Source organism: Daucus carota, chromosome 5, assembly GCF_001625215.2.
Source record: "Daucus carota subsp. sativus chromosome 5, DH1 v3.0, whole genome shotgun sequence".
NCBI classification, from domain to species: domain Eukaryota; kingdom Viridiplantae; phylum Streptophyta; class Magnoliopsida; order Apiales; family Apiaceae; genus Daucus; species Daucus carota.
The window spans coordinates 45,146,437-45,172,920 of record NC_030385.2 but is presented as its reverse complement, the minus strand read 5'-3'; the positions used below and the strand labels follow the sequence as shown (position 1 = coordinate 45,172,920).

General features: G+C 35.2%; 3 protein-coding genes across 15 annotated transcripts; 2 read left to right on the top strand and 1 right to left on the bottom strand.

Moving 5' to 3' along the window:
• Positions 1-1,047: 1,047 nt before the first annotated feature.
• Positions 1,048-7,218, bottom strand: LOC108220802 (vesicle-fusing ATPase-like). 12 transcript variants are annotated; one of them, XM_064092854.1, is made up of 10 exons: positions 6,932-7,216; positions 5,699-5,910; positions 5,251-5,377; positions 5,123-5,178; positions 4,775-4,840; positions 4,177-4,477; positions 3,342-3,475; positions 3,164-3,246; positions 2,422-2,556; positions 1,048-1,332 (listed from the first exon to the last, which is right to left on the bottom strand). In XM_064092854.1, exons 3-6 carry the CDS (start codon positions 5,275-5,277, stop codon positions 4,336-4,338), a joined length of 291 nt encoding a protein of 96 aa, XP_063948924.1. In that variant the 5' UTR covers positions 5,278-5,377; positions 5,699-5,910; positions 6,932-7,216; the 3' UTR covers positions 1,048-1,332; positions 2,422-2,556; positions 3,164-3,246; positions 3,342-3,475; positions 4,177-4,335. The 12 variants fall into 12 exon arrangements, 10 of the variants coding, with proteins under 10 accessions (XP_063948924.1, XP_063948922.1, XP_063948925.1 ...); XM_064092852.1 differs by having other exon boundaries at positions 5,251-5,350; XM_064092855.1 differs by adding an exon at positions 2,979-3,073 and having other exon boundaries at positions 5,251-5,910; positions 6,932-7,215.
• Positions 7,219-7,337: 119 nt separating this feature from the next.
• Positions 7,338-15,721, top strand: LOC108223309 (uncharacterized). Of its 2 annotated transcripts, none has more exons than XM_017397491.2 (16): positions 7,338-7,539; positions 8,089-8,297; positions 8,470-8,606; positions 8,681-8,791; positions 8,872-8,970; positions 9,116-9,227; positions 9,310-9,507; positions 9,887-10,055; positions 10,224-10,305; positions 10,552-10,645; positions 10,797-10,893; positions 11,905-11,998; positions 12,817-12,889; positions 14,627-14,800; positions 14,924-15,046; positions 15,334-15,721. In XM_017397491.2, the coding sequence occupies exons 1-16, from the start codon at positions 7,527-7,529 to the stop codon at positions 15,493-15,495; spliced, it is 1,947 nt and encodes a 648-aa protein (XP_017252980.1). In that variant the 5' UTR covers positions 7,338-7,526; the 3' UTR covers positions 15,496-15,721. The 2 variants fall into 2 exon arrangements, with proteins under 2 accessions (XP_017252980.1, XP_063949638.1); XM_064093568.1 differs by having other exon boundaries at positions 7,381-7,539; positions 7,868-8,297.
• A 7,532-nt stretch (positions 15,722-23,253) lies between these two features.
• Positions 23,254-25,583, top strand: LOC108221837 (cytochrome P450 734A1). Its single transcript, XM_017395690.2, has 4 exons — positions 23,254-23,733; positions 24,149-24,393; positions 24,523-24,880; positions 25,164-25,583. The coding sequence occupies exons 1-4, from the start codon at positions 23,254-23,256 to the stop codon at positions 25,581-25,583; spliced, it is 1,503 nt and encodes a 500-aa protein (XP_017251179.2).
• Positions 25,584-26,484: the final 901 nt, after the last annotated feature.

Genomic DNA, 26,484 nt, shown 5'->3' with positions numbered 1-26,484 from the left:
TGGTAGTTAGCGGATTGAAATGGAGGTTTAGATTCAAAAAGCTATTTTTGAAAAAACTACTTTGATGAGCGTTTTAGGTCAGAGGCTTTGATTTGTGTTAGAAAAAACTAATCATTCAGCTATTTACCAAACAATTTTAGGAGAAACAACTAATTCAATCCGCTAGTTAAAACATCTACTTGAATCAGCTAGTCAAAACATCTGAACAACTAACCGCTAACCCCCAAACATGATCATAATCTAAAAATACAAGTCAGAAATTAAAATAAAAGCAAATCGAAAACAAATAAAAAAATTTTAGATCTAATAGTCGAAGTCACTGGATAGGCGATTAACTCTCACATCCGATAAATTGTGCTGGAATGGAATAAAAAATAAATGAAAAACTTCGATGATGTATATCTTGAAATATAAATCAAACCTAATCAAAAAGATTAAGTGGCTGTTTGGCGGGGCTTTTAAGCCCCGCTTCTGTACTTTTAAGTTAGAAGCACTTATTTCGTACCGTTTGTGTAAAAAGTCGAGAAGCACTTATAAAAAGCTACGATTCCTAACTTTTGTTTCATGACTTCTGCTTTTTTCCCAAACACTTTAATCACTTATAAGTCTTAACTAACTTCTAACTTCTACTTCACTTTTTTATTTTAAGCAAGAAGCACTTATTTTAAACTCACCCAAACGGCCCCTAAATAAACCTTTAACGATGAGTAAAAGAATGAAATAAAATAAATAACAGATTTCGGAATTTGATTATTTAAAGAAACAAATTAAATAATTAAATAACTAGCGTAAAAGCCCGTGCAAGGCACGGGCCTGTTGTATAACTTCATATACTTTTGAGTTTCGAATATCACATTTTACGATTTGATATGTTGTATAACTAACATATACTTTCGAGTTTCAAATATCAATATTTTACGATTTTGTATGTGCTTTTTAAAAAAGTTCAACAGTATCATGTCTTTGTTTTATAGTATGCCCCTTTATTTTATTTTATAGTATGTGTGTGTCAAAACGTGCCGCTAACCATCAAAATACGTCTCGATATAAAGACAAAAACTTTCTTAGATTTTTTCCAAATTAGAATCTGATATAAAAATGACACCAAAAATATAATTTTGAATGAGGCCACTCATTTTGTAGTTATCCGGATTGAGTTTAAATACAAACTCCGTCTATCCGGTATATGTTCGAGTATAGAATCAGAAAATAGACTCATCCTCTTTTGAGAATTTTTTTTTGACCGGTCCATTATGTAAAGATTCAATGTACGAGTTGAACACAAACAAGTTGAAGGAGCCACCCTTATCTTGCGTATTGAGATCCAAAACCCTGTGACAGAATATAGTTTAAAAATTAAATCTGAATGAGTTAAATGAGTAGAAGTAAAGATCATATATATGGTGAAAAAAAACAATCAAGGGATTCTTGCAGGTGTAACTATTCTAATTTGCTTCTTTCATTCGCTCAAAAATTAAGGTGACATGCTTGATGCATATATAACTATAATAATTATTGTATATTTTTATTCACAAAAAGGAGAGTAAAGTTAATTTCAAATAGATAGTCAATAAAGTGTTACCGGGACTCTTGCATTGGCAGCTTGTTTCTACTATTGTGTCTACAAGCGCAGATTCTTTGTTAAAAGATCATTTACTCACCCCATAAAGACTAAGCTTGTTAATTCTAAAATTTGATAATTGAAAGTGTCAAGTATGTGTACTCCTCTATATGCATGTTACTATTTACTTATTTTCTGATAGCCACATGGGATTACTATATATATGATTTGATGATGATATATACCACAATTGAAAGCAATACCCACAAAATAAACTTGTACCCAAAGCTTATTATGAGAACACCGCAGAATCTAGTTTTTTCAATGACATCCTTTCCTTAAAGCTCATGAGTATCAGAATTGACAAATCATTGGAATTCGCATATTCTATAATTGTTGAAGCCACTTGCAACTTTAGCCTGGCTAACAAGATTAGTAAAGGAGGTTTGGTTCTGTTTACTATACAGAACTAAAAGGATAGGTTAGTGCCTATGCAATTTAGTTTTAAGATATTGTGTCTGGAACTGGGAAAAAGAATGCATACTTAACAAAAACACAGATATATAATATAGCATGGCCTATGAGGACTGGCTAATGAAGTTAAAAAGGTCTTCTTTGCTGGAAACTAAATTTCATGTTAAAATATTAAACTTTTATATGATAAGCTAAACTAATATATGCTAACTAAAGTTTCAGGTTGGACTTTTGGATCATTTATCTAATGTTATATGTCCTTGCAAATACATGTTCTTATCTAATTGCAAAAGCTTTGATGTCAATGAACACTCGAATTCTCATGTTTCCCCTACCACACACTCTGAATATTTCATGCGTGATCCAAATAGAAAACCAGAACATACCTGCGTTGTCATGTGTTTGTATCATTCTGTCGAATTTAATATAAGATTCACAAATGATGGACTTCCAGTGGGAGCCAAATACAACAGGCAATTATCCAATGAATCTTGCTTCTCTGAGGCTCCTGAGGTTCTGAACTGCAACATATAGTGGCAATAATATTCAAGAAATGTATTATCATAATTAAAAGACATGAAACAATAAGTTATTATTATTTTGTATTCTCATTCACTTTCGCTCTACTTTCAACAATTATTATAATTAGATAGCACGTTATCTTTCACCACATTTAATTTAGTTTCATCTACTTATGCCTCTGTTGGAACTTAGAACTGAGTGATGCTTTTAATATAGGCTTGTCTCTAACTACGAATTAAGCTACATTTGACCTTTTGATGGTCGAATATCATCTGTTTGGATCACCCTACTATCAAGGACAGAAATTAAAGACCTGGACCATCTTGGAAGTAAAAGGAAGATGAAGAAAGGACAAGTCAAAAGTAAACGCATAATACAAATTTGCAATAGAGATAAATTTAAAAAGAACTATGAAGCTAACCATTTTTGCTTTAGATCAGTGAAAACAGAACATTAATGCATCGAAGATATGTTTAAGTGGGAGAACGTTGTTGGCCAAAAGAAGTGAAAGTCGATCTAACAATAACCCAAACCACAAATAAATAATTGCGCAAATGCACAAAATAAGCAATGACATAAATAGTATACATTTCTAAAATTATCAACCTTGCCTCAAATATATGTCGGCATCAGCTTTGACATAGAATTCAGAATCATAAAGTGCATAGGCGGCTTTAAAGAAGGACGACCTAATATAAATGCACAAGTTTGTATGAGTTTCAAATTATGAATCCAACTCACCGACATGAAATTAATGTAAGGACTAATTTATATGGGAGCTTACTATACTCATCTTTGATATCCAAGAGCATGAAGTCATCAAATTTTGCCACCTCCTTCACGAGTTCTGACACATTTGCTTTATCTCCTGTTCTACCGATGATAAATATGAGGACGAAGCCAGTGGCTTCTTCCAAGCTGCCAAATCCATTTATAGAAGATGATCATTAAACATACAATAGTGTAAAAAAGAGTGTGCAGAGGGAAAAAAAAGCTGATTCTTAGTTGTCTTGAGAGAGAGTGAACAGAAAACTAAGCGATAAAACTCAATATTCTCTGCTTTAATGATCAAATATTTGTGGGACTTATAATGCGCTCGTATTTAATAATCTGATATCACTTAATAATAGAACAAAACATAGTTCACTAACAAATTATCCATTATATAAAAAAAAAGATGCATATCGATACCAAAATGATATGTGAATTCTGAAAAACAAAAAACTATTAAATAAAAGTGAGAATTACGAAGTTTGACAAATATGCCTCTTGAATTTTACTAAGTATGATATAAACATAGGGAGCTTCTAGAAGTCAGGGAGATGGTTTATCCTGGAAGTAGAGATCAAAGAACCCAGAGAGTACAAGTTCATGTTCTGTTGGCTCTTTGCTACTTTGGCTATCATATGCAGTCCATTGTAAGTGTATCTAATGCAAGAATAAGTTGTTAGTTTTGTCCTTCAATTCTCAAGTCTAAACACTCTAGTCATTAAAACAGATATCATATACCACTTGATAATATGTTCTCGTTATACTTAATATAATTCTATTGACTTATATGTTATAGTTATCCAAAACCAGATTCCAATATATTGGAGATCGATAACCTATGAACATACCTCTTCCGTAGTGGGTTGCAGATTATTTTTAAACATAATTGGTTTACCAACCACCAGCACTGCTCCTCTTATTCTACGAAATCCATCACGAGTCTGCTCGGAACCACCAGTATCCTTCTGCCATTACTGAGTCAATAACAAACCAACAAAAATCGTGTCTTAATTACCAAGCTCTTGCAAGATCACATCTGGGGCAAGAAAAGAACCCTCTTTCATCTTGTTTGTATGGATTTGAATGATTTGCAGACGGCCATTCTCATCGGGAAGTCTAATCTCTATTTGTACTTCTAAACGCCCAGGGCTGTAACATATAAGTAGTCTGTGAGCACAAATTTATGCATACATGTATTGTATGTGCATATATAACTAATGTTAAGTAGTTAACAGAACCAAATTGTGCAGGGCATGCATCACTTTAAAAGAGCTTCGTCAAGCAAATCTTTCCTATTCGTCATTCCGATGAGTAAAACATTATTTAGAGCTTCCACACCATCTATCTAAATATAAATTTATTACCAGCCAGATAGTGTCATTAGTCAACTCATCTTAGAGCACAGAAATATCAGTTCTGACATGAACTAAAAGATCCTAAACCAACCTTTGTACGAAGCTGGTTGACAATGCTATCATAAACTCCAGTACCATCTTTAGTGGAACCTCTGGACTGCAAAAAGGAATAGAATATACATTGCATGTTAGCACAAACATTTTACAAAATAAATTAATGACACGTATGTATGATTGCAATTTATAACTGAAACAGAGCGGTAGTAAAGGTTTTTGTAGCCCTATGCCCTCAAGTAACAAATGCAGAAGCAAAATTATCTGAAGCAAAGTGAAGACCAGAGAACTATAAAATGTGTGTGTGTGTGTGGTGAGAGAGAGAAACTCTTGAGTCGTATAAACATAAATAGGAACTCCAGGTTCACTGAGAAAAGTTCCCTACCTTACAGATGGCATCGATTTCATCATAAATGATAACATGCAGGTCACTTTCATCCCCTACAAGTAAGATAAGAGGATTTTTACGATCACGAATACAAAGATGTGCTTATAGCCAGAATTCATCATTACCTCATGATCTTTGGTCTTCTTCAGCATCGGCAAATAATTCCCTTACATTCTTTTCTGTTTCTCCAACAAATTTACTCAAGACTTCTGGTCTATTGACAATCTATAATTAATCGCCAAAAGGTTGGACCTACCTTTAGTAGATGATTAGAAAAGTATTTTTTTTATTTGGAGTGGCAAATCGAGAAATTTGTTATTTCAGAAATACTATGCCTAATAATGGAACATAAACTAAACAAACAAGTAAAAATTTATTTTGGAAAATGATTATATCTGAAAGCTGCAACCAAGTTGTCTCAACATCTAAAAAATTGAGTAACATGAGGACAAGAAATTTTGCAGTTGAATTCGCACCAGCATCTTTGCTTGGTTATATGAATTAGATATTATGTAACAATTAACAAAGACAGAAGGATTATTCTATGCTAACCTGACAACTCTAATTCCATACCTTTGGGTCTTTTCCATTTAACATCTTCCCAATCTGACGAGCCTTTGGAGTTTAGAGTACTGCCAGTACCAGGAGGTCCATAGAGCAGCATTCCCTTGACATGCTTAATGCCAAGTCTGACTGTTCTTGCTCACGTATAGCAGCTTCATTCACGGTATAACATAATCATTTCCCTGATACTCTAGCATTACCTTTTGCCCTGTTGTCATAACCTGCAAGTCATGACACCTAAAGTCAAATTTTGAGATTTGTATATCTGTAGTGATGCTAAAAAAATTGATTTTCACTGTAAAAAAAAACTATGCCTATCCTGGAAAGAAATTCCACTTCAGCAGTTCATTAATCCTTGTTTAATTTTATACATACTTTTACATATCATATCTTTCACTCACACCTCACATCCTCCCTGGAGGGCTTATATAATTAACTGTTGTATATAAGCTACAGAGAAATATAGAGAATTAAAGAGTATTCAAGAGCCATATATTTTGCCTAGATTTCACACACTACCCACCATGGAGAAATTACCTGGTTAGCCAGTAAGAATCATGAATAGAGTTGGAACAGACCTAAAGATTGAATGATCATACGCTACATATAGACCATCTTGGGTAGTTTTGGTATAATAAGCAAGCACAATTTTAATTGCCCAAAATACAGATAAGCAAAGATTTCTAATAGATAATCATTTGATATGGAGATGAAAACTTGCATGCCCATGGAAGAAACAACATAAGCATTTGAAATTATAATTACACACAAAACACATATAAAACTCCAAAACACAAATTTAAATATAATAACTCAACAATTTCATAAATGCATCACTTTCACTAACAATGGTTGTTAAAATGATAAAACAAACCACACGAGAATTCCTTTTCATTATTCATTTCTAACTCTCCACTTCAAATATTTTTACATTTCATTCGATTTAACCAAACAAAGCCTAATAGTAATATCACTTGAATACCCTGAATATGAATTAAAATGAGCCCCTTCTTGAAATTTCATTCCTTGAAGCATATGAATTTAATTTTTTATCAAATATTAGGATTCTCAGAACAATATTAAATTAAGACATTAACAGAAGCGACTGAGACCAGAAAGCCGAAAGGCATTCCTAATAACATAGAGAAACACATAAAGATATGCACAACACTGGAATAAAACAAAGTTTAGCAAATGCATATATTAATGTGAGAAATGAAGTGGTGCAGAGAAGGTAAAGACCTTCGTCAATTGCGCTTAGCAGCTTCTCGGGTCTTGCGCTTCTTCTCCTTTCTCTAAGACCCAAACCAGAAAAAAACTCCAACTGAGGAGAGGGAGCCCAGCACCAAATAAATCGCAGCCAAGGAGAGACAACTGAGCTAAAGAAAGAGTTGGCAGAGAATATATACATGGAGAAACTGCTGCAGATCAAGAAGAAAACGAAGAGACGATGGCATTTCAGAAATTACGTGTAAATCAAGGGTATTTTTGTCATTTCACAGGTATTTGTTTTGCTCTTTTTGCCCCTAGTCCCCTTTTAATATATAGAAGTAGATTTTAAAATAAATAAAAAATTCTGAAACACCGGTTAAATATTACTTTGAATAAACTTTAAAATCGCCCACAAATCACAATATAGAGAGAACAGTAATAAAAACAATCATGAGCACAATAATAAACCTATTAAAACCCCTTTTATATACAGACCGGTACTGTAAAATCAATCCGATCAACACCTGTATAACCTTGTAGACTTGCACAAAACAAAAGCACAGGTGTATGCACAAATTATACACACAGCACAGCCCAATTATAATCACAAGCTTTGCAACACAAAATGGAGAGCTCTGGTTTGTTTCTTCTGATTAACCCTATTTTCTTTTAGTAGTTTACTCATTTTTTTGTGTTTTTCTTAGGGTTTTAAAGACTGTTTGTGCTAATGTTTTTTTTTTTGTCAGTTTGATTTTATTGATTTGTTGCAACTTTTTGATTGCTAGTAGAAAGTGAAGAGACCCCATTCAGTAAAAATCTTGAAAAGTTTGATTTTTGATGTAAAGTTTGTTCTTTATTTTGATTAGTTTTTTTTTTTATTTCCAATTTTTTGTTTAGATTACATTACGGTGTGATATGCTTGTTGGTGAAAAAGTAGTGATTTGGGTTCTTGGTATGGTTTTGTAGAGTCTGGGTTGAGTTTTTCTGAGGGTGGCAACCTGGCATGACTGTTTTACTTAAAGATTTGATGGAATGGGATGGTTTTTCGAAATACGGGGGTTTCTGATTGATTTCTGTTATGTTAAATATTAATTCATTGGTGCGCAAGATTGTATGATCAGAGTTTTGCTGGTGCGGTTTGCCTACTGAAGTCGGATATGGGTCTTTTTTTGTCTGTCATTGTGCAGCGAATCACGAGGATATGATGGTACCTCCAGTTGAAGGCGTTGCTGGAGGTGGGACAGCATATGGATGGGATGATGGCTTGCATGATCCAGGTTTACTTGGGGGTACTATTGATCCAACAAAAGTTCCTTCTGCAGAATTAATGCATGTATGGTGTATGCCGAGCACAGCAAATGTTGGACTGCAAGATATGCCTCGACAATATGAGCCTGTTAGTATGTTTTCGCTATATGTTATATTTACTTTAAAGGCATGATTCCCTGCCTCTTACGTTTTATTGTTGTACCATACTGTTGCATCACCAAGGTTTATAGAACATACTTGTTATCTGAGATTTAGCAACCAAAAGGTAACTCTTATCTGATTTATTACTTACCTTTTAGATATCTCTTCTAGCTGCACGAAATGAGAGGGAAAGTGTTCAAATTGCTATACGTCCAAAAGTTTCTTGGTCTGCATCTAGTGTGGCAGGAATTGTCCACATTCAGTGCAGTGATCTATGCTCCGCTTCTGGTGACAGGTTAGTGTTTCCAAAAGATCATACTCTAAACATTAGTAGGATATTTATATTATGCAGATGTTGGTAATTGCTAGGTTGCTAATTGACAAATCAATAACACTGCGGCGGGTGGTGCCAGTCTTGGGAGTTCCAGATGCACTAGTGCCTCTTGATCTGCCAGTCTCACAAATCAGCTTACTTGCAGGGTAATGAGTAGTGATTACATTGATGACTGTATAGTGCTATTCTTTCCAGAAATTTGTTGCTGAGTTATTCTGTTCTTCAGTGAGACAACAGCAATTTGGTTATCTGTAAATGTTCCAAGTGCACAACCCCCAGGTCTTTATGAAGGAGAGTTGATCATAACCGCCAAAGCTGATTCAGAGTGATTGCCTGTCCTCTCTCACTTGAATACAAAGTTTTTTTATATATGACATTTCATCCTTGTCTGTTAAAATTTTATTGTGGTCTCAAATTCACAATAGACCAAGGACATTATATATGCATTTAATCAATCTGACTTATTACAGATCTTTATCGCAAATCCTAGGCAAAGCTGAGAAGCAGCAGCTATACAGAGAACTTAAAAATTGTCTTGACATTTTGGAGCCAATTGATGGTGGAAAACCTTTGGCTGAAGCAGTGAGTTTCTATTACTATGAAAGTGAATTAGGACTTCATTGATCAGCCTTTTCACGGGTGCTCATAATAATGATATTTTTAGGTTGAGAGAGCGAAATCTGCAACAACATCCTTACGGAGGATTCTCGTGTCACCATCATTTTCTGATTTCTGTATAGACAATGGCCCTGTGGATATGGAGGAAGATGCTATTTCAAACTTTTCAATACGACTGAAGCTAAATTTGACCGTGTGGGATTTTGTTCTTCCAGAAACCCCTTCACTTCCTGCAGTGATTGGTGTATCCTGTCAAGTCTATGTTTCTATTAGTATATGACGTTTGAAGTGTATAATTGTCATCTTTCTGCTCTATATGTCATTGTTCTCTGTTAATTAGTCCAAGTTCACCCTTTTATCCTAAAATTTGGACATCACCCTGCTTAAGTTTATCCTTATGTTTTGTGTGATGTCGATAGTAGTATTATGCAAGTCATGCCACTAAATATCCTTTAATTCTTCATCTCAATTGTCTACAACTTCTCCACAGTCCATTCTGTAATTGGTAGTAATCATAATATGGCAAAATAAGCAATAGGAAAAGCATGACCTGGTAAAAAGAATACCGGACATCTTATAAACAGCAAAAGAGTCAATAGTTGTGTATACTTAATCATATACAGATATCTGACACTGTAATTGAAGATCGGTTTGGTGTTGAACATGGGAGTATTGAGTGGTACGAGGCATTGGACCGTCATTTTAAATGGCTACTGCAATTTAGAATCAGTCCTTATTTCTGCAGATGGGGGGAAAGTATGCGTGTTTTGACATATACATCTCCATGGCCAGGTAAGATGCTGCTGTAGGAACCCTTCTCTGTATCTGGTGTAATTTTAAAACATTGCTTACACCAATTAGTCCGCAATGTTTAGTCCGCAATGTTATACTATCGTACTTTATATATGCGATGACTTATTTCTCATGATTCATATTACTTGCTTTTGTATGACGGTGTAGCTGATCATCCAAAATCAGATGAATATTTTTCAGACCCGAGACTTGCAGCATATGCTGTACCATATAACCCAGTAGTTCCAAGGTAATGTCATCTGATGCTTGGATTAGTTCTATTTATTTGGCACATTATCACTGAGTATACAAATTTCCACAAACATTTCAATTGTAAGTAATGATTCCAACTAAAAGCTGTCCAAATTGAGCAAATTCATGTTCTCACAGCACCTTACTTTCTTACTTAACCGAACAGTATATAGAACTGAGTTTTTTTCTCTGGGTTCGTTTATCACATCTACACAATAATACTGATGCACTTTGATATCAACAGCGGTGATGCTGCTAAAAATTACCTGCAAAAAGAAGTCGAGATACTGAGAACAAAAAATCACTGGAAAAAGGCGTACTTCTACCTGTGGGATGAGGTATGAATGTATGATAGTCATTGCTCTAGAGTCGAGTGATATGATTTTGTAAATAATCAGTAACCTTTTTTAGAATTATACCTTCATTTACATTTGTTTCTGATAATCTCAATCACATATTCTTACTTGCATACCTCTTCTTCCCTGGTAGCCTCTTAATCTGGAACAGTACAATGCCATTCGTAACCAAGCCAGTGATATCCATGCATATGCACCTGATGCTCGTGTTCTGACAACTTACTACTGTGGTAAGAATAATTTTCACCTCTCCATAGGTTTAATGATTACTTTTCTTGTTATTTTTCAATCTAAACTAAAAATTATACGAACATTTTCATACCTCATACATGTAATATAACGACCCAGGTTTGCCTTTGTCTAATATTTAGCAGACAAGCATTGGACTTGATCTTATTTTGTAAAGTACAAGCCCATTCTAAATATGAATCTGGTTTATTAGAAGAATTATGTCATTGCGCTTGCTTTAAAACCGTGGTATTAGAGGATAACTCAAAACTTCCACTCGTTTTGCTCTATCTACAAGCCCATTTGAAGGAGCCGTCAAATTTTTTTTTTTCTGACTTGTTGGACGGTCGGTTGAACAAGGACAGCTGATCAGCTGGACTACGCCGAATACCCCCACTTTCTCTCTGATTTTGTACAATATAATGTCATAATATAGTGACATCATGGTTCTAAATTTGAGACGCACACACTCTCACACAGATATTAGTTAGACTATAAGGTTGCGTTCTTTTGGATGGATTGAAATGAGGAGAGAATGGAATGAAAAATTATATAGAAGTTTTATGAAGAAAGAAGAATCTTATGAGACAATAGTGGCTAAATATGAATGAGTCTAAATTTTTTATGATGAAGATTGTAGGGAAAATGACGAAGAAGTGGGATGGAGCATTCCTTCCAAAAGATGTGGGTTAAATATCCAATTTAAATGGTTTGGAATGGAACGATTGAAGGAATGAAATTTATATACATTTTCTCCGACCACTCCCAAATTAGAGTCGAAATTCATTCCATTTCCCCTCCATTCCATTCCACCCAAGTGAGTGCAGCCTAAGAACGTAGCAGATACTTATTACATACCACAATGTTTTTACTGTTAAATATTTTATTTGGCATTAGAAAAGATATGTGGAGATGTTTAATTATATATAGCTATCTTCCCATTGTTGTACTTAATTATGTGAGCGTCGTGCTTTTGTGTAGAAAATCTCATATTGATCTTAATTTGATTCCAGGCCCAAACGATGCACCTCTTGCTTCTACCTCATTTGAGGCTTTCTTGAAAGTGCCTGAATTTCTGCGCCCTCATACGCAAATATATTGTACCAGGTATTACCCTGAACTTATCTTTATATCTTCTTGATTTTGCATGTGAGCAGCAAGCCAGCAACTAGCAATTGATTTATTGTGATCTGAATATGCTCTCCGCGCTTGTGGCACCTTGTGTTCCTTTTCACCCTGGACAGAAGTTGATTCCTCTCAATCATAATGAAAATTGTTGATGTTGGACATAAATTTCGAAGTAGGATCTATAGAATAAAACAACCAAAAAGATAAAACTAGGGCAATTAATTCGCTTAAAATACAATCTGCCTCTAGGGTCCCACACTCCCACCCGCAAAAGGGAGAAAATTTGAACCCATACAAGTTGATATTAGATTTGGTAAATAATTTAGTCTCTTTGATGCAGGGATACCATTCCTTTGTAAAAAATGAAGTGTAGCCTAGCTCCGGAAGTAAAACAACCAAGTATGTCCTAGACTATTCCTAATAGATATATCATTACTTATTAATACTTATGAAACCGGGGAAACTTCACATGGCCATATTCAAACCTTTTTCTGCAAGTATTGGTCTTAAAATTTATGCATGTCCTAATTATATATTTTGTTTTTGTGCACAGCATTATGCATAAATTGGGTGTATTAATATCAACACAAACCTTTTATTCTCTGTGAATTGATAACTTGGAGATCAAAACAGTAAATAGCTGACGCTGTGGGATTTTGGGAGATTAATAAGTAAAATTTTGTAGTAGGAGGGAGGAAAACACGGGTGGAAAAGTTAAATTAGGTAGATTATGAACTGTCTGGGTAGCGTATGTTGAAATCTTGAACCGTCTTTAAAATTAATCTACCTCTTGGCAGTGAATGGGTGATTGGCAACCAAGAGGAATTGGCAAAAAGAATTGTTGCAGAGATTCAGCCAGAAAATGGTGAGGTAATATCACGGTTCTTGCTTGAGCTGGGTTGTGGAAGTACGCCTTCTTAGGGGGAGTGCTCTTTCTTTGGTTCTGTTGTACTCTAGTCTTTTCCTTTAACACTGATAAATATATCATGCTTTGAATGTCTTCTAGCACAATAAGGTCCTCCTTGCCACATAACGTCAATGACAGGCAACTTGGACCAATTTTTGTACTGCAGTAAGCACATAGCGCATAACTAGGCTTATTAGATAAATAATACTAGTCAATAATGCTGCTTTTACTGCCTTATGAGTTGTAGTGCATATAACCAGTTACTTTAAGGTAAGCATTCCATGAAGTTCATTATATTTTTAATGTATTAGATTCTTGACGGGGCTTATTTATGTTGTGTTTTGAACAAAGATTTTAGCATTATTCATAACAAAAACTTGCAAAAAAACTGAGTTTACTATATTACTAACTCAAAAAATATGCTAACCAAAGTCAAACTCGAAGTGGGCAAATTAATAATGACAAGATTATTTATTTTCTTTGTACCTACATGTACTGACCAAGCATGCACTATGTGACCCTGAGTAGCAAACTTCCTTCCCCTTATTATTTATCTTTTAAGTAATCATGTGCCTTAATTTGAGCAGCATAGGTAATAAGTAGATTATAATATGCCTTCTACTTTATGATACAAATGTGGCATCCTAGTTCCTACCTTGTCATGATATATTTTCCAAAGAATATAACTTGGAATTAATCAAAATTAGTTCATTATTCTTTCAACTATCTTATTATTCCTTTTTCTGAGCCAGTTTTTTTTAGTGAAATACACTGGTTGTTTCCTCAGAAGCTATGTTTATAAATTATATACCTGAAAAGAATTGGCCAAGATTTTACTTGGCCGTCACTTCTGCTGATTGGCATCAATGCCTAGATACAGTTTGAGACGGCAAATTGTTTGTCATGTATATGTATTTGTATTAGTTATAATGTACGAGGATAAGTGGTATTAGATACTTGATGATTGATTAATGTGCTTATCCTTAGATTATTAGAGTTATGCAGTTAGGGTTTATCTCGAATTAATGTGACTGCAGGAAGTGTTGCACGCTGTATGATACACCTTTCTAACAAAGAGGATTACAAATTTGGTCCTGAAGGATGCATGAAAGTACACAGATCTTTGTTTAACAAAGGTTGTCTTAAGTACACAAGTCAATATAAGATAAAATGCATATTTGTGCATACTTATGTGTGTTCCAGTGCTGGTAAATACTAGGAATTCACTTCATATACTCTCTCATTTGTTTTCCTCTTTCTTTTCCCTAAAAATACCCACACTCATGAGCACACAGAGAGACAACACTTTTCTTTTCCTAATTTTGTGAAGTTGTGAACCTTTACATTTTTCTTGGCTTTATCATTTGTAGATGACTAATGCTATTCATTTGCACTCCTTTAGAATAGCGTCTTGAGTATTACCTCCAAATCACTACAAATTATATAATTTTTTTAAATACTAATATTCAGCATGGATAATAGCCATAATTATACCGGGAATATATATAAACCTTGAATTTATATGGTTCAAGAAAGCTCTTCACAGATGTATGTCATTTATTTTGGAACGGTGGAAGCAGTTAACTTGAAAATAAATTAATAGCTGAGGGTAATAATATGTGTGTGTATTGTGTGGAGGGCGAGCAAAACTTTTTGGTTACTATTTACATATCAAAATTAAGTATATTTCTATTGCACAGGAATGGTGGACATATGTATGTTTAGGGCCATCTGATCCTCATCCGAATTGGCACTTAGGAATGCGAGGCACACAACATCGTGCAGTTATGTGGAGAGTGTGGAAAGAAGGCGGAACAGGTTTTCTATACTGGGGTGCCAACTGCTACGAGAAGGCAACAGCTGCCAGTGCAGAGGTCAATCGTGTGTCTTTAACTCTTTATGTTCCTTGCTATTTAAGCAGCATGTGTTTATTTAGGTACAAGCGTGCCGTTAAAAAGGAATTGAAGAATGTTGTTATATTTTATTTGGTGTCACAGATAAGATTCAGGCGGGGCCTTCCACCTGGTGACGGTGTCTTGTTTTACCCCGGTGAGGTGTTCTCACTTTCACATCAGCCAGTTGCTTCAGTTAGATTAGAGCGGCTGCTGAGTGGCTTACAAGTACTCTCTCAATTCCAGACTCAATTTTTTTTATTTTTTTTGAGTTTTTAGCTTCATGACTTCTCCTTGTTGTTCTGGATTGGATTATGGTGAAATGATTCTCATATAACCACCTTTAGTTTGTTGTTTGCGCTTTTAATTTGACTTGAAATTCTATGATCTGGGTACAATTGCTGATTTTTTTGTGGCTCGTCTCTAGTAGCGGTTTGTTACTTTGTTATGTTATCATTATTACTCTATATCTTATTAATATTTGACCAACTCTTTTTCTTTATTAATGTTCATAGGACATTGAATACCTGAAGCTGTATGCTTCAAAATTTGGTAGGGAGGAAGGAACTGCTATTTTGGAGAAGACAGGGATGTATATGGGCCCTGAGTGCTACACTCATGATCATACGCCAATTGATGCAATGCGAGGGGAGGTGTTCAGGACCTGTCGATCCTAATCTCATTTGTGACTGACTATTCTCATGTTTATAACTGTGTTTTGGTGTTAAAATAACTGTCAGCTTCGTCTCTGTGTATACTTATGTCACACGAAGGACAGAAAATAGTTTTTCTTTACTTCACCTTTGGGCCTGTAAATCGTTTCTGTGAGCATATGGCTCCATGCCCTTGTACCAGAGCTGTCCAATTTACTGGATTTGTTAATCATATCGTTTTTGTTAAGTACTTGCATTTTGCATTTGGACAACCTGTAGCTCTACTCTACCCTCCAATTTACTGGATTTGTTAATGATATCGTTTCTGTTAAGTACTTGCAATTTGCATTTGGATTTGTTAATGATATCGTTTCTGTTAAGTACTTGCAATTTGCATTCGGACAACCTGTAGCTCTACTCTACCCTCCAATTTACTGGATTTGTTAATGATATCGTTTCTGTTAAGTACTTGCATTTTGCATTCGGACTCCTATAGCTCCACTCTACCCTACTTTTGGGAATGAATGTTACCTTCTACCCCATGCTCATTTTCTTAGCAATTCTTCTCGTAACATGTTTGAACTTTTTCAATTTATTTTACACATTTTTTCGAAGATACATTACTTATCTCTAAATTGGAATGCGGCCCCTCTTTAAAGTTAAGTGTTGTACGGCTTGGCTTTATATATTTGGATTTTTGTACATATGAATAATTTTTTTTGTTATTATTAATATTTTCCCGAAAAATATGAAAAAACATTAATAATGAGACTCATACCAGCATTTCATACTCACCTCTCCACTTAGGTTCCAAAAAGTTATAATTAATAATATGGTTATGAAGATAAAAAAACCTAATAATATAATTATGAAGATAAAAAAATTTAACCAAAAACCATGTATGTGAGTTTGGCTAATTCCATACCTGATTCCTCGTACCAAGCAGTTCCTTTACTCCTATCTCCAAAAGTAGGTGGATAGAGTATGATAGAGTTCATTCCTCTTACGTCTCCTAAGAGAAGTCATGCTCATGCATGGAAAAATATTTACGTGCACAATCAGTATACTCGTATATGGGATTTGCCTACTTATCCCGCAACAATCATGAAATAGATTTCTGATAACCCATGATTTCTCCAACGTGCGACTACGTACAACAGTACGGCTGGTTATTGATGGGTGCGACGGTGGGGTCTTTGTCGTCTTGTCGGAGAAATTGAATAATTGATGCTTACCGAATACCAACAGTTTACAAGTCTAGTACTACCTCTGTTTTTTAATATTTGATGTTTTGACTGGATAGTAAAAATTATTATTTTTAATTAATTTTTTTTGTGAATTAAATTTTGATTATATATTTTTATTAAAAAAAATTTAAAAATAATTTTAACTACTCCACAAAGTTAAAGCGTCAAATATTAAAAAACAACAGTCTTTCCACCCAATATATATTACAATATAACTCATGAATTGTCTTAATGTTTGTAAAGTTCAAAATTATTAATAATTAATTGATAATTATGTTTAAAAGTACTTATAAATTATATATAAATTTGGATAATCAAAGATATTATTATGATTTAATTAAAAAATTATGATTGGTACTCCAATACAATGTTTTTATGTACTCCATAAAACTTGACCTTATATTCTAATTTTTTCTTTTCCTGAATAAATATATAGATGATATAATTTATTAAAAACAAAAATTTTGAATTTTTTTATAAACATATATTTTTCTACACCTCAAATACGTATAAATCAAAATGGTTATTATTTTGAAATGTACAGACATATTATACTTCTCAGTTCACAAATACTCGCCATCTTTCTTTTTTTTTTTTTTTTGAAACAAAGCACTTGCTTATATTAAATTGCTTCAGAAATAAGATTACAACTAATAATCTCAGGAGCTACACCGAACCACTCCCTTGGACCTGACATAGAAAACGCAGCTCGTGCTAACAAGTGAGCTACAGAATTCGCAGATCGATAGTCAAAACATACTAACACTTCTGTAAAGTGTTTTAACAAAATGACACATTCATCTGTAATAGCATGGAAAATTGAGTTTCCACGCTCCCCATGAATTGCGTCCACCACCAGTTTGGAATCCAGCTCAAAAATACATTTCTGGGTCCTCCAACTCTGAATCCATACCAGTGCTTCTTTCAAGCTTAAAGCCTCCGCCTCTCGTGCATGCGTCCGTCCTTTGAAACTATTGCTCCTGGCTCGCAAAAAATCTCCACGGTCATCGCGAACTACACAAGCCACTCCTATTTCTCCGGTCTGACTTCGACATGCGGCATCAATATTAACTTTTATCCAACCCTCAGGTGGTTTACACCACTTTTTGAGCTGTTTATATCGCTCGCGACCTCCTTTCTCTACATCTACTTGGCTCTGTTGCCATTCCTGCAGCATGCTTGTAACCATAGACCGAACCCCAAACACCGATGTGGCTCTTCTGTCCCAAACCCATGTATTACGTCTTGTCCACAGCCCCCAACAGAATAGACCGATCCTTGTACACTTTTCACGAGCACTAGTAGCAAACATCATTTTCAATACGTCCTTTACCTTCATGCCCTCATCGATATTAATCACCTCCTGAATCCCCACTTCATTCCATAAAGTACGCGCAAAACTGCACGTAAATAATGTATGTATAGCCTCTTCAACTTTCTCGTGGCACCAAGGACACATTACATTCACATCCACCTGCTTTCGAGCTAACTCATCTGCAGTTGGCAGCACGTTATGGCATGCTCGCCACAAGAAGTTCAATATCTTACCTGGTAAACGGAGGTTCCATAACTTCTTCCAAAACCCATCTTCTTGCCCACTACTTTCCCCTCTCAATTTTCTGTAGCAACTTTTCACTGTAAAGTCGCCTTTACTATCCAGGAGCCAATACCATGAATCCCTTCGACTGATACTAGGCAGAGGAATTTGTTGAATTAAGCCCCTATCTCGCTCATTACATAACTCACTAATAATATCCTCATCCCATGAATTAGAGTTCTCAGACATCAAGCCCCTTACTGAACCATCTTCAAGACCAATGTATCTCGGACTTGTCATATAACCATTTATTTCACAAGGCAACCACGGACTATCCCAGATGTTTGTATCGTTCCCGTCACCAATCTTTCGCCTACATCCAGAACGAATAACTTCCTGAGATGCTAATATACTCCGCCACATATAAGATGGATTCGTACCAAGCTTTGCATTCAAGAAGTCCGTGTGAGCATAATACTTAGCCTTCATAATTTCTGTGACCAGTGGGTTATTGTTATTTATTAATCTCCATGCCTGCTTAGCCAACATGGCTACATTAAAATCACTAAGCTTTCGAAAGCCCAGGCCCCCGGCTTCTTTAACTTCACAAATTCTTTCCCAAGACATCCATCTAATCCCACGCTTCTCCTTCCCACCTCTCCACCAATAAGCATTCATACTTTTCTCAATTTTATCACATATTTCTCCAGGAATCAAAAGCAAGCTCATCCAAAAATTTGGAATGGATTGAGCCGCAGTTTTCAGCAGTGTCACCTTCCCAGCTTTGGATATACTCTGTACACTCCATGTTTGCAACTTTTGGTCCACACGATCAACTAAAAAATTGAACGTAGAATGCTTATTTTTCCCAATTCTCATAGGCATACCTAAATACTTACCCGGCTCAACACTCTCTTGCACTCCCAACTTCTCACACACTACCGCTCGATTCTCCAATTTTGTGTTCGATGAAAATGTAATTGCAGATTTATTATAGTTTATAATTTGCCCTGAGACATTAGCATACCTCTGCAATATATTTTTCATTGTGCTTGCTTCCCCTTCACTTGCTTTGAAAAAAAGATAGCAATCGTCCGCGAATAATAAATGAGAAATAGCCGGCGCTCTCCTCGCGATCTTACAACCATGAATTAACCCACCTTCCTCACTGCATCTAATTATTGAACTTAGGCCCTCAGCACACATGATATAGATATAGGGTGAAATTGGATCGCCCTGACGAATTCCCCGTTTTGGAACGACACACCCAAATTCTTCCCCATTATGTAGGAAACTGTAAGATACTGTGCTAATAAACTTCATCAACCTTTCAATCCATACGTCACTAAAACCAAACTTGATCATCATATTCTTAATAAATACCCACTCCAAACGATCATATGCCTTTGAAATATCTATCTTAAGACCTGCTGTCCCCTCTTTTCCTTGTGTTTTTCTTTTCATGTAATGATTAATCTCAAATGCTATCAACGCGTTGTCGGTCAATAATCTTCCCTCAAGAAACGCACTTTGCTTATCTGATATGATAGACCCCAAGCATTTCTTCATCCGATTGGTCATAACCTTCGAGAGAATTCTCACAAGCACATTACATAATGAGATGGGGCGCAAATCCCCCATCGACTTTGGTTCTTTAACCTTAGGAATCAAACAAACCACTGTCTCATTCACCCCCTCTGGAAGTTCTCCTGTTTGCATAAAACCTCGACAAAACTGGACCACATCATTCTCAACAATACTCCAGAAAGTTTGAAAAAAGGCCGGATTTAATCCATCGGGACCACATGCCTTATCCGGATGCATAGCAAAAACAGCTTCTTTGACCTCATCATTTGTCACTGGCATTAATAGCTCCGTATTATCATTCTCTGTTACTCGCTTCACCTTCTCCTGTTCTGACAGCTGCCCCTCAACATTAGAAGCGGTAAACAAGTCCTCGAAGTACTTCTCGATAACCTTTTGAACTGCTTCCGGTGTTTCTTGCCAAATTCCGTTTGCATCCTTAATACGTTCAAGTCTATTATTCTTCTTTCTAGTTGATGCAAATCTATGAAAGAAACGTGTATTTCTGTCACCCTCCCGTAACCAGTGTTGCTTAGCTCGTTGTTTCCAATAAATCTCTTGTCGCTCCAACAACTTCAAATACTCACCTCTTACTTCATTATATTGGCTGATTCCAGCTGCATCCCTTCTCGAACGTAATTTCCGCATAGCTCTTCTGCACTCCTGCAAATGCAACTTATACTTTGCATTATCACCTCCCCCCCATTCTTGGAGCCTAACACCACACCTCCGTATTTTTTCCACAATATCACAACCCCCCGACAATTCCCAGCCATTCTTGACTATATTTCTACACTCCTGCTCCTTGATCCAAACATTCTCAAATTTGATCCAGCCATTCTTGACTATATTTCTACACTCGCCATCTTTCTTTATAATTATCATGTTGCCAACTCTTGCAAGCTTAAAATTTAGTATACTCAGTAGACAGTAATATATATGAGTTCCGAGACTCCAACATATTGGCCAGTCATAATATATTTACAACCGACCACATATTCCATGTAAATTTATTTAAGGTTACTTTTCATATTTAAATTACCCATTTAAAATAACGTATTCTTAACTAACTTACAATTATTATTTGTAATTTTGTATACAATTTATGTATATTATGCGCGCATAATCTTTAGAGTTAATTGCAATTGGCACCCCTTTGTTTTCAGCATAATGCACATTGCACCTAATAGTTTTGGAAAATACACTTTGCAGCCCCAGACTTTTAACCCGTAGACACTTTGTACCCTTTCCGTTAATTTCTGCCGTTACCGTTAACTTTTGCAGGGGCATTTTCAGAAATTTAATTATATTTAATTAAAATGAGACCTTTGTTTAAATTTCTGACCATCTAAACGATATTTTTCAGAAAAACTTAAAGAACGAAAGTTGTAGAGAATAAAAAAAATCTTTTTAGAACAATAAGGTTCAAAATTTAAATAAGGTTCAAAAATCTTTACGTCATTTTCTATAATTTGCTTATATGATTCAATATTTACATGAGTGTCTCCGTATTGGTGTGCATATTGAAAATTTATATATTATTCATATATATGTGTGTGTAAATAAATAGTAAATGTCTTGTGATTAAGTTGGATTCCCTTATGGTTTTACACGAAAACGAGCATTAATTTCAGTCAAAACTGATTGTTATTACAGTATTATTATTGTACTACTGTTGTAACGTGTCATGTATTGGGTTGCTGCATGTTTTTGTCAAAACCCTAGAGCACAAGGAGCATGAACCTAGAGTCCTAGACCCATACGCATAAATTGTGCACGAGCTTGGCTCGACTCATTTGTATCTTCATCCCCGTTTGCTATCAAGACTTGTTATACTTCTATCTATATATGTTAGCGCTCATGAGCTGTGGCTTGTTATAGTACTTGTTGATTAATTTGTTCCTCCTTTATATGGAAATGAACACAATGTGAATCACAACCTTGTGAGATTCTAACATGTTTTAGTTGCATCGAAATTCAAATCGACAAGTTATCAGCATGGCCGGTTCATCCTACAGGCGAGTTAGGCGACCGTCTAAGGTTCCAAATTTTTAAGACCCCAAAAATATAATATTATAGGTTTTCATGTGTGTGAAAAAAAATGAAAACTGAAAATTAATACTCCCTCCGTTTCAAATTAGATGTCTATTTTGAAAAAATCACACAGTTTAAGAAAATTGAATTTTCACAAATCAGTTGCATTAAGTGATGATAATATGTGGTATGAGGTTGATATAGGAAATATAAATAAGAAGTATGTGGAGTAGAATTGACTTTGGAATTATGAATTTGTATTGAAAATTGAAGTGGACAACTAATTTGAAACAAATTTTTTTTTTTTTTAAAAGTGGACATGTAATTTGAAACGGAGGGAGTATATATGATTCATGTAAAAAATGTTAATATAAATAATTATTTATATATGATTGTTGTGTTTTTATAAAAACAAATAAATATAATTAGTTTTATTTATTTTTGTGTGCTCACGTAACTATTTCTATACTTATATTTATAACCTAATACATGTCAATCATTGTTTTCTTCGAAATGTATTCTAATACAAATTTGTAGCTGTCAAAAAAGAGGTCACGGTGATGACAAAATAAGATATGAGCGGTTATATGTATTTTTATATCAATTCATTTTACTTGAATTCATTTGATTTTTAACTCTTATTTTATAATTATTTAATTTCTAACTTTTACTTTTAATAGTACAGTATTGTACATTAAATTTTAAAAATATTGATAAATTATTTAGTAATCAAGAATAGATTAAAATCATGTAAATTATAAATATTAAATTTAGAATTTCTATTATTGAAAGATATTTTATTTACATGAAAATAAGTATCTTTAGACTAAAGCATACATATACTTTATATTTTTATAATAGAAATACTAATATAAAGCAACACAATTCTTACATAATGATGTTATATAAAATCATACAATTAATATTTAAATATATAACATCTTACATGTGTATAAAAGTTATTTAATGCTATGTATATTGAAACAATATATATGTTGGCTTCTCATAGAAAAAAGTATTTTGAGATGAATTCTGTCTCCAAGAAAAAAATATTATGATGACGAGACCTAGTGTTTTATCATATATTAAATAATGATTTAATTTTAATTAATTTTACATAAACTTGAACTTGCATTTATTAGATAATTTTATTTTGTATTGTTTAAATGATGTAACAATATTTTTATTAATATAAATTTTATTTTTAAAAAATCAAGTCCTCACTTTAATTTTTGCCTTAAGCCCTAAAATTCCTTGAGCCGGCCATGGTTATCGGCTTCACATGCTGTCCTTGTAAATTGTAACCAGTGTTTGCGAAAGCTTATATATAGAGTACAATATCTAGCCTTGTTCAACCACTAAACTTCTCTTATTCCTACAATGGCTTTTGTTTTTCTTATTCTGTTGCTAACTCTCGCAAGCTCATATTTTTTCTACTCAGTAATGTGGGTGCCATGGAGAATTCAACAACATTTCAGAAAACAAGGTGTAGACGGCCCAGATTATCAACCATTTTATGGAAACACGGCAGAAATGATACGGATGACAAAGGAAGCTCAATCCCGAGCCATTTCTTTTAATCATGACATTGTGCACCGTGTGTTGCCAGATTATTATCAGTGGTCAGTCAAGTATGGCAAGATTTTTTTGTGTTGGTTCGGGACGAGGCCAAGGCTGGCTGTGGTAGATCCAGATATGATCAAAGATGTTATGCTCAAAACAAGTGATACTATTGAGAGGGATGACTTCAGTCCTTTGTCTAAGCTGCTCTTCGCACAGGGACTTCCGGGGTTGAGGGGTCACACGTGGGCTGTTCATCGAAAGATAGCAAATCCAGCATTCAACTTGGATAGAATCAAGGTTTGTAATTTGCTGTTTATATTTTGTTGCAATTGTTCAAAAGTTTTACATAATTCATAAGATATACTAGAGTGAATTATACTCCATACGTCCCAACTAATTCTTTACATTTGGTTTGGCAGAGAGGTTAAGAAATATGTATAAAGTAGTGGAAAATAGAAAAAAAAGTGGGTGAAGTGGCGAGACCTATTGATTTTTAATGCATAAAATGGAGATAGTGGAGTAAAAGTAGTGTAAAAAGGAATGAAAAGTGGGGAAGTGGTGGGATCATTGACTATTTTTGGTAAGTTTTGAAATGTAATGAATTGGATGAACGCCCAAAAATAAAACTGTAAAGAAATGGTAGAGACAGAGCCAATAGTAAACTTACTGGAACTATACACGTCTTCTTATTGCAGCTTTTGTTGTTTAACAGGTCTGGGTGCCGGGGATGGTAGCTAGTGTAACAAAGATGCTGGATAATTGGGAGGCAAAAGTAGGAGAAATGGGTGAAACTGAGATGGAGGTTCACAAAGAATTTCATGAATTATCAGCTGAAATTTTTTCTAGAACGGCTCTGGGAAATAATTATGAAACTGGGAAACGCATTTTTAAGTTGCAACAACAACAAGAGATCTCTACTTATCTGGCCATGCAGAATGTTTACATTCCTGGATTCAGGTGATCCTGAAATGCCAACCTTTATTTAGCTATTAATTTCTTATCATAAGTCCATCGTTTGGAATTAATATGTTTTGAACATCGGTGCTAATTACATAATTAGGATTGATTTAATATTTTTACCTCCAGGTTTTTGCCAACCAGAATGAACAGACTGAGATGGAGATCAGAGAAGGAAACCCGAGACACGATGAGGATGATTATTGAGGCAAGTAGAAATACAAGTGAAAATTCACTGAATTTCTTGAGCATGTTAATGTCTGCTAACATGAATAAACGTGGACCGCGGTTGGAGATTGAGGAAGTCATTGATGAGTGTAAGACGTTCTTCTACGCGGGGAAAGAAGCAACAGCTAATGCTCTGACTTGGGCACTTCTCCTTTTAGCTCAGCACCAAGAATGGCAAAACAAGGCCCGCGAGGAAGTTCTTCTAGTGTGCAAAGACAATGAGCATCCAACTGTTGAGAACTTGCAGGAGCTGAAGATTGTGAGTCAAATCTTTACTTGTTGTGCCCAGGGGCGGATCTAGGATTCAAATCTTGGAGATACCAAGCAAATTTTCAGAAAACACCTATATATTTTTAAATTTTGTTGGGACATTTCTATATTTTTGTAATTTAAAATGGTGAAAAAATGTCAAATTTTTTCTAAAAAGAACACATATACCCCATGCCTCTTACTAGATCTGCCCCTTGATGTACCTATGGCTCTTGACACATCTTTAATCTACAGGCTTTTGATGCATTATATTAACTAATTATTGTTGACAGGTTAGTATGATAATCAAGGAAGCACTCCGACTATATACCCCTGATAACAGTATCTGTAGACGGACCTTGAAGAGCGTAAAAATTGGCAGCTTAGATATCCCAGCTGGAACAGAATTGTGCGTGCCACAAGCTGCCGTGCATCATGACACAAAGATATGGGGAGCCGACGCGAATGAGTTCAATCCTGCAAGGTTTGAGAAACCTCCAAAGCATTTGGGCGCGTACTTTCCATTTGGGCTAGGCTCCAGAATTTGCATTGGCCGAAATATGGCCATGGTGGAAACTAAAATTGTCCTAGCTATGATTATCAAGAAGTTTTCCTTCGAGGTCTCGCAATCCTATGTCCATGCTCCGATGATGTTTTTCACTGTGCAGCCTCAGTATGGTGCTCAGATCCTTGTTAAGAGGATCAACAGTTGATATATGGTTGTGTTAGAATTGGAAAGTTTGAAGCATATTATTAATATATTTTAATGTACCTTCCTGAAATTAAAAGTTGAAGGTTGTTCCTTAGTACAAGGCCGACTTTAACTTTAATTTTTGGATAAAGACATTTTATTAAATGTAATCCATAAATAAATTGAGTTGAAATATCACACTGAAATTTGGTGGTTATTGACCCATACCAGAAACTTCAACATGGCGTTGCATCTCCATACTCCAACATTCGAGGTGTAGGGCGTCTGAAACGTCTGCGTCCCCTCCTATCATGGCTCCTAGACTGGTGAGGACGTCGGGGTGCGAGTTCTTCTAGGACGGACTCCAGGGTATTCAACCTTGTGTTGTACCTTGCTTGATTTTGCTCCATTCGGTGAAGGGCACTAAGAAGCTCCGTATTACTGACCACAACCGGAGGTGGGTTGTTAGGCAAGGTGCGGGGGTCTTCAATGTGCACCGGTGAGTACGGTTCTACTGGTTCGTCTTCAACGTAGTACTCTCCTTCATACAAATCATCGTCGTGGTTGGCCATCTCTTCCTCTTTGAGATTTCACCTGGTACCCCTCCTTCTAGCGCCAATTTGTTGATAGAGGAATTTGGTAATCAACAAAGATGAGGTTCGCTGACGGACTTAGGTGTTTAACTGTGATTATATGACGGAGATCCGTCGTGGACGGTGGTTTTAGGTGTTTGAGGGTGGCTGAGATCAAGGGAATATATTTCTGCTCTCGTTCTCACAACTCTCGATATATCCCCTTGATGTGCCTACGTACCCCTTTATATAGGGGATCAAGCCGTACGTAGTTCTATAGAACCAGGAGTCCTAGTTTGATCAGGACTAGGCCTCTTGGGGATAAGACCAACCATGGGTCGGTGACTTATC

Coding starts and splice junctions, on each gene's coding strand:
- LOC108223309 (XM_017397491.2), top strand. Junction 8,971..9,115: donor ACCGCCAAAGCTGATTCAGA/GTGATTGCCTGT, acceptor GACTTATTACAG/ATCTTTATCGCAAATCCTAG. Junction 12,890..14,626: donor TTCAGCCAGAAAATGGTGAG/GTAATATCACGG, acceptor TCTATTGCACAG/GAATGGTGGACATATGTATG.
- LOC108220802 (XM_064092854.1), bottom strand. CDS start 5,277: ATGCTGAAGAAGACCAAAGATCATGAG. Junction 5,179..5,250: donor AGAAGACCAAAGATCATGAG/GTAATGATGAAT, acceptor TCTTACTTGTAG/GGGATGAAAGTGACCTGCAT. Junction 4,841..5,122: donor AAATCGATGCCATCTGTAAG/GTAGGGAACTTT, acceptor TCCTTTTTGCAG/TCCAGAGGTTCCACTAAAGA.
- LOC108221837 (XM_017395690.2), top strand. CDS start 23,254: ATGGCTTTTGTTTTTCTTATTCTGTTGCTAACTCTCGCAAGCTCATAT. Junction 23,734..24,148: donor TCAACTTGGATAGAATCAAG/GTTTGTAATTTG, acceptor GTTGTTTAACAG/GTCTGGGTGCCGGGGATGGT. Junction 24,394..24,522: donor GTTTACATTCCTGGATTCAG/GTGATCCTGAAA, acceptor TTTTACCTCCAG/GTTTTTGCCAACCAGAATGA.